Genomic DNA, 7,639 nt, shown 5'->3' on the forward strand with positions numbered 1-7,639 from the left:
TGAACATAAGAAAACACCTCAGCAATTTATTAAAATACAACATTGGCATTTCCTCATGAGCTGTGTGTGTGTGTGTGTGTGTGTGTGTGTGTGTGTGTGTGTGTGTGTGTGTGTGTGTGTGTGTGTGTGTGTGTGTGTGTGTGTGTGCGCGTGTGTGTGTGTGTCATGGCTATATCCGTAGAATAAGACGAATTAAGCTTTGAGGAGGATTTGGGATGCTTTATTGGGGTTTAAAGTTGATGTGGCAGCAGAATCTGAGCAGATAATTGTCCACCAATTGTCTTCTTTGTGGTTTTCTTCTCTCTCAGTTTCTCCACCACACAAACAAGCACAGATCCAATCCGGTACCCAGACACTCAGGCTGTAATAGGCTGCGTGAGGGCTGACGTCGGTGCGCCGTGGTACAGTGAGAGAGCGAGGAAAAAGAGAGCGAGGAGAGGAGAGAAGAGTGAGAAGCCTGCAGTTGACTAGCATAGATGGAGAGAGAGGAAAAACTAAATGGAGTGTTCATTTTCAGTTTATTCTTAAATCTTCTGTCACGTTTTTAACTTTCCGTAACTCTCCATTGGTCACTGGATTCCTACTAAATATAACGACCTTCTGTATTCCCTCCATCATCCAGTGAAACCGCCCAGAGATTGTGGGAGGGAGGTGAAAAGATTAAACTCTTTCCCTCCTCCTCTCCTTTTTTGGCCTCCCTCCGTCATCTCTGTGCCTTCTCTCGGCCTCTGCCCCCTGTCCAACCCCTCTCTTCCTCGCCCTGGCCGGGTTTCACTTGGAGGTGGTGGTGTAGCAGCCGTGGGGGTGCCACTGCATGTCACGGATGCGCCTGATGGACTGCATCTGGGGGCAGCGGGCACCGAACTCGTTGAAATGCTTGAATTCACCCTTCTCCAGCAGGAACTGACTGCCGCGGTAGCCGGGGAACTGGTAACCCACCCAGCTGCAGGGCGAAAACCGGAAAAGAGAGAGGGGAGATAAAGCACAGAACTGCAAAGTTGCAGAAGAAATGATTCAAAAGAGAATATTTAGCTGAAAGAGAGGGGTTAAAAGATAAACGGGCAAGTGAGGAATGTGGGAAAAAAAAGATGCTAGACGAACGGACGCAGAGAAATCAGCAAGGATAAATATCTAACAAATACAGACATGGATTTGTTCGTCATGCTTCCAGACTTAAACCCAGACGGCACTGCCTGCAAGCTGTTTGTGTGAGACAGCAGTAGGTAGGCACAACTGATGAAGTGATCAGAATGGAGAGAGCATCTTTGCTTCCTGCCACACCTCCGAGAGCACCGGCAGGGAGACCGAGCTGCTGACGTTCATGACACCCTCAGCTCGCCGCTGCTGAAAAAAGCCTCTATTCCTGAACCCTCTCCCAGACAGCTCAGACTGGCTGGCCGCGCCGCCGTTTGGGAATGACGTCACAGATGTGGAAACTGTGTTATACACACACACACACACATACACACAGAGCAGCGCACGGGGCTGTAATTTTGACGCAGTTCTTGCAGAAGCACAGGGTAATGTTATTGGTCAGCGCTGTGGAAATACGCATGAATACGTGAGTGGAGGCTGCAGCCTGCGAGACGGTCCAGCTGCAGCCTCACAGGCAGGGCATGAAAGGTACGGAGGCAGGTCTTCTTGATGTTTTAAAAGCATGCTTTTAGAAAAATGTTCTCTCTTAGTTTAATGAGACGAAACCAATAAATAAGATGCAACACCCAGAAACAAGTGAGCTCATTAATGAACACGAAACATCTAAAGTTTTCTGCTTTCAAAATGCATGTGTTTTCCAGGAAAGCAACTGCTAGTAGAGTCATCAATCACTTCCTAGAAGCACTGTAAGGATAAAAATAGTGCTATGTTTTATCTTTTCCAGTAGGGTTCCCCCAAGGGGGCACTGGTTTAGGGGATTATGTAGTGCCATATATATATGGTGCACTATTGTCTAGTCTGGTGCAGAATTATACAGTGCACTACATTACATTTATATACTGTAGTGCCCTCCTGACCCTAAACCTAGTCTAGTGCACTAGATGCAGGATTATACAGTGCACTACGGTCTATAGCACATTAGACCGTAGGGCACTATAGAGCTCCGGACCCAACGTGGCCCATTTTGTTTAACAGATCATTTTGGCAGCAAAGAGAACCACTCGTGCAAATTAAAGTTCCCGGCATAATCATGACCTTAAGAGCGTCCTAGTTTTCCGCAAATTTAAACCCAGAAAGATAAAGAAAATTGTGTTGATAAAAATGAAAGTCTCAATATTAGAGCCTTACAAAACTCCGGGAGTACATTTTAAAAGCATCGAAACTGCAACGGACCTGCCAGATCTCCGATGTCCCGACATCTACAACTACCTGGTCAACTGTCCTTCGTCCTACTCTGGGCTTTTGTCATTTTCGAGAGAATCGGACGTTAACTCTGGAGCTTAGTAAAGTATTATTTTATCATGACTGGAAGGATAAGTGGCACTTCATTCATTTAATTCATGAAGGCGCTAAATAAATGAGATAAAATGGATAAATTAGACTGTTTACTGTGTGAATGAAAGATTTAAGGCACCACCTCATGGATTAACGTAATACGTCTATGATAAATAGTGATCATGCAGGTGCTTTTTTTTAGTTCATTTTTTTTAGGTGAATCTTTCACAAAGACTAAATGACCCTCATATGAAGGTGGTCTGGTGGTCAGAGAGGATGGTGTTGTGCTTGGAGCCCACTGCAACTGCACAGCTGCTCTCGGTCGCACGTTTCATGGCATAAATGCATTTATCTCGCCTCACTGGATCTTTACGAATACGATTCAAAAAGCGTTATCTGTTCCCCTTTGTCTCATATTCTGGAGTGTCGGTGCACAACGGCTGTCGGTCATCGTTTTCTACCGTCTACCGGCGCAGAAACTTCCCTCTCACCCGCTTCAGCTTCAGCGTCAAAAGGGCGTTTGCTCACATACTAGAGTGTTGCATGCTGGGAATCCTGTCAGCAGAATTAACTTTTAGACTTCCTGTGCGTACTTCCTGCAACAACCTTTTGTAGTTTTCAGGTCAAGTAGAAAGATGGATGGTTACATCAGTCCTGTTGTTCAACGTTTATCAACGATGTAGCGTAGATTGCGTGGATAAGCTACATGCTAATATGCTACATAGAGCAAAAAGAAACGCGCTTGACTGTGAAGTGAAAACAGTACTACATTCAAGCATTAACCAATGGCGTCACCCCGGTTCTTGATAGCACAATTGACCAAAATGTCTTGGCACGAGGATCTAGCTGGAGCTAGCTGGAGCTAGCTGGAGCTAGCTGGAGCTAGCTGGGGTAGATGAGCCTATAATGATGCTTCCAGTAATCACATGACATAAGTAAAACTGTCCTGTTGAGCGAGTGTGAAGACAAAGTTCAGTGAGCAGACATTTGTGAGCAAGCGAAGAACCATTCTTTAAGATATAAGCAAAGTACGGCCTTGTTGTTTTCTCAACAGGAGGTGTTCTTTAATTAAATATAACTATAAACTGTAATATACATTTCCTGCGAACCACGAGTGGCTCTTCTCTGTGGACTTGTGTGTGTGTTTGTTTGTTGCCAAGTCGGTGCCAGAATACTCACGTTCCACAGCTGACCATGATGCTGCCCACCCGGTCTGTGAAGCCGTAGGAGAACAGGCTGGGAACGTCGTCGTCCATGATCTCCATCTTACGTCCCTTAAACTCTCCAACTTCAAACAGGCAGATCTTGTGCTTCTCGGGATCCTGCAAGGCGGTAAGCAAAGAGAGCAAGGAAGATCGTGAGAACTCCGCCTCAACCAGCCACTGCATGGCGCTGCAGTCTGTAAACCTTGGGGGGGGGCGTCGCTGAGGCACAGTGGGAGTAATAAGGCGTAAGAGTAATAAAAACGTAATAAGGCCGCGAGGATGGCTGCAAAGTCCTCTCATGGCTGTGTGCCCCACCGGCACAACCAGACGGAACAAAGCAGTGAACAGAGATGTTTAGGACGATGTCTTTGACTGTGGACCGCAAGGTAGAGGAGAAACTGTCTTGAAATTGTGGCACGCCATCTTGCTTTGTGGAAACCCTTTGGAGAGTGGAGGTGGGATGGAGCACCACTACGCCCCAGGCTGTGCGAAAGTAGCAAAACGGGGCTCACCATTCTGACGGGCCTGAAGGACAGCAGGTAGTCGTTCTTCTGAGTGTTGCTCCAAGAGTCCCAGCGTGGGTACTCGCCCTTCTCCAGGATGAACATCTCACCAGAGAAGTTCATCTGCTCAAAGCCCACGAAGCTGCAGATGGGACAAAGAAGGGATGAGCGCTGCAGAAAAGCCAGATCTGCTGATTACACCTAGAAGACGAGATCAATACGCTCGCCGTGCAGCGGCCCACTCAGCCTTGACAATGGTCGTGTGTTGTCATTCCTATAGTCTATAATCCACTGCATGTCTCGCTGACTTCTTCTGTTGCTGCTTTTGTGATTTTCTTTTGAAGTGATGGAAGCAAAAATTGATTTTGCAAGTTTTGCAATGACAAAAACCAGCGACGGTCCCTTCAGCTGTCGATGCCTCCTGAAAAACCTATTTACTTTCTTTCATGTTAGATTAAATGATGATTACGTGAGTTCATATGCTGCTCCCTGGTCATGTAATGACCTTCAGAATGATCTGAGGTTACTGATCACTCTGGGGGAATTTCATTCCATTTTAAAGGATCGAGAAGCTAGTTCTCTTGGCCAATGTGATTGTTTTTAATCAAATAGTACTGAAAAGTTTTACATTATACATTAAACACTCTTTCTGCTGCCCTCTTGGTCAGGTCACTCTTGGAAAAGAGATTTTAATCTTAATGAGTCTTTACCTGGTTAAATACAGGAGACTAACTAACGAACATATAATTATAAATAACTGGAGGAAGGCAGCTGCATTGCAACGATGCTGCTGACAGTTGTGTTGCTTTGTTAGTAGTTGGGAAAGTAAAGTTCTCTCTGCTGCTGCACTTCCTGCACAGCACTCGGGATAAAAGCACCGGCTAAATGCCTAAAAGCCAAAGTGTGTAATTCCAGATAATGGTGAGGCCCATCTCTGAAATCACCTGCTCTCGGCTGGCAGGAATGTGTCTGCGTGGAGCGGTACTCACACATGTGGGCGTGTGCTTGTGGCAGCGTGTGATCGGACTACTTACGGCCCACACTCCACGCGCAGGGAGCGAACCCTGTCCATGCCCATCTCACACACGTTCACGCACTCGCTGGTGATCTCGATGACGCGGCCCTGGAAGTTCTCCTGGTCGTACACGCTCATCTGGAGGGAAGAGAGGGGCGTGAGCAGGGACGTCACAGAGCAGGAGAGGGTGTGACGTGCAGGAGACAGAAGAGCCCATGCTGTCGTGGCAGCTATTTTTACACAGTTTCAACGTATAGAGGCCTCACAAATGTTCCAGCCGGCATCAACTTGGGATGGTGTTGCTGTAGCCGGGTGTCTCTGTTCGTACCTTGTAGGACATCCCGCTCATCTCAGACATCTTGTTCTGGGCGGCCTTCCCATCAGGCTGGGATGAAGGCTTGGCCTTGTCTCCTCCGGCAGACATGACTGAAACCAGAGATGAATATGTTACTATACAGTATGCATGCATTCTGATTATATACATATGTAACAACACACGTTATATACAACCTCTTACATTTACATCACCACCTCATTTATTTTGCACAAGATACATTTACTGAAATTATTCAGAGAAATTTTCACTGGTTTTGATCAGATCAGTGAAAGTTGAGTAAATGTCACCAGGATTATGTTGGCAGTTCAGCTTCCTTGATAAAAGGGAAATGAACATTTCTTTGTTTGAGCGTATACATTTGACTGACTTTGGTTCTGGACTAACAAATAAGAAACTCAGATGACGCTATCCCATCTCTGTTTCTGGAGGTCAGTGAAGTCTAACGGCGAGTATTTGATCGAGTAGTTCAGGTTTGCAGGTTTGTACATGCTTTTGCACATACTGTACGCGATCATCTGCACATAACTGTGGTTTTCCAAACACATTATTCAGCCTGAAGCTTTTGTGAAACCACAGACCCAGAAAGAGTAGAATGGTTATCCAGTTAGCTCGTCTTCATATCAACCCAACTCTACATCACCCTGCATTTGCTCTACCTGGGAAGTGCACAAAGCTGTGACACGCGTTTATAAAGAGGCACAGCCCATCAGACAGGGTTAGGGGTTAATGTCTGACTCCACCCCCAAATACCAGCTGCTTTGGGCAGAGCTGTATGGCTGGAAAGAGTGCAGCTGTTTTTGTATTCCTATTCCTTAGTACAGATGTTTCATTCAGACCTCATAACAGGAAGAATATGTTTCCTTTGAGCTTCAGTCACCGTGAGTGTCGGTCGTGGTGAGAGAGTAAAGGGCTGCACAAGCTGAATCAAGGAGTAAAACCAAAAACTGGACATGGAATTACTCTCAAACCGGATTGAGAAGGAAAGGAAAACATATTGATGCATCGTCACTGTCCTGTGTGACAGGTTTTCTCCCAAAATAGTTCTGCTTTCTGTTAAAATGCAAGGAAGGGTTAAACATGGTGACACCAGTTTCACCACGAAACATGGCACAAAGTCTGACGACTGCAACACAAACACTAACAAAATCAGCACTTTTCATCCAAATTCAACCAAAAAGCAAAGCGAAGCATAAAAAAAGTTGGAGTATCACTTGAATCTTTGCGGCTAACCGAGATAAGGTACCGGTATCTTTTTAACATGAGCGCCCACATGAAGGGGTTTTAGGAATATTTACAACTTTAAAAAGCAGAAACTTCCCAAATGTCCTGAAAAGCAGCGTTCCAGTGTCGTACTCCTTCAACCAAATTCAGATTTGAAAAAAAGTATTTGTTTCAACCGAACTGATGCAGAGGGATCACCCGCTCTGAAGCATCCACCAATCAAAAAAGTCAAAGTTCAGCTTTTACTGATCTGGTGGAATAGCCCGATCAGCAGCCGTTAGTCGGTCGTTCTGGCCGCCCGGCCTCTCGTTGGTTGTTTCTCTGTGGGATGTTTGTCTACACTCTTACCTGTGGTGGTGTGTGCGTGAAGGGGTGGACTGGGCTGGGGCTGGTGGTCTGTGTGTGAGTGTGCAGGGCCCCCCATGGTTTTATATGCTGGCGCCCAGAGAGAGGGGATTATGGACACAGAAACAAACTCGCTGAGCTCACAGCCCCCACAGAATAGAAATACCCCCATCATCAAAGAGAGAGAGAGAGAGAGAGAGAGGGAGAGAGAGAGGATGTATCTAAAAGATATAAGGAATACAACAAGCTGAAAACCAGTGTGCAGTATATTTGGCCTCAGACAGACAGAATAAGCTCCTAACAGCTCAGGTGAGGTACGACTCCATCGGTGTAAGTTGGGTAATGTTGCATAATCGAGCCTAACTTGAGCAGCGGGATGATAAAAATGGAGCTGCTTCATATTTAAGAGCCTGTCACAAAATTATACTTTCCGATTGAGAGCTGCAATAAAGAGGCGTTAGGACAAACAATAACAGGAAAAGCAATAAGCGGCGAGAAGCAATAACCTTGCTGCACCTCTGAGCGAGCGAGAGGGTTCGGAGTGCCCAAGGACACTGAACTAAATCCGTCTCACCATCACAGG

General features: G+C 46.1%; 1 protein-coding gene across 1 annotated transcript; it reads right to left on the minus strand.

Annotated features, from left to right (window-relative positions):
* Positions 1-204: 204 nt before the first annotated feature.
* On the minus strand, positions 205-7,165 carry LOC133446801 (beta-crystallin B3-like). Its single transcript, XM_061724896.1, has 6 exons — positions 7,060-7,165; positions 5,482-5,579; positions 5,173-5,291; positions 4,148-4,280; positions 3,610-3,752; positions 205-943 (listed from the first exon to the last, which is right to left on the minus strand). The coding sequence occupies exons 1-6, from the start codon at positions 7,133-7,135 to the stop codon at positions 772-774; spliced, it is 741 nt and encodes a 246-aa protein (XP_061580880.1). The 5' UTR covers positions 7,136-7,165; the 3' UTR covers positions 205-771.
* Between the last annotated feature and the right edge of the window lie 474 nt (positions 7,166-7,639).

This window comes from Cololabis saira, chromosome 1 (assembly GCF_033807715.1).
Source record: "Cololabis saira isolate AMF1-May2022 chromosome 1, fColSai1.1, whole genome shotgun sequence".
In the NCBI taxonomy this organism is placed as follows: Eukaryota; Metazoa; Chordata; class Actinopteri; order Beloniformes; family Belonidae; genus Cololabis; species Cololabis saira.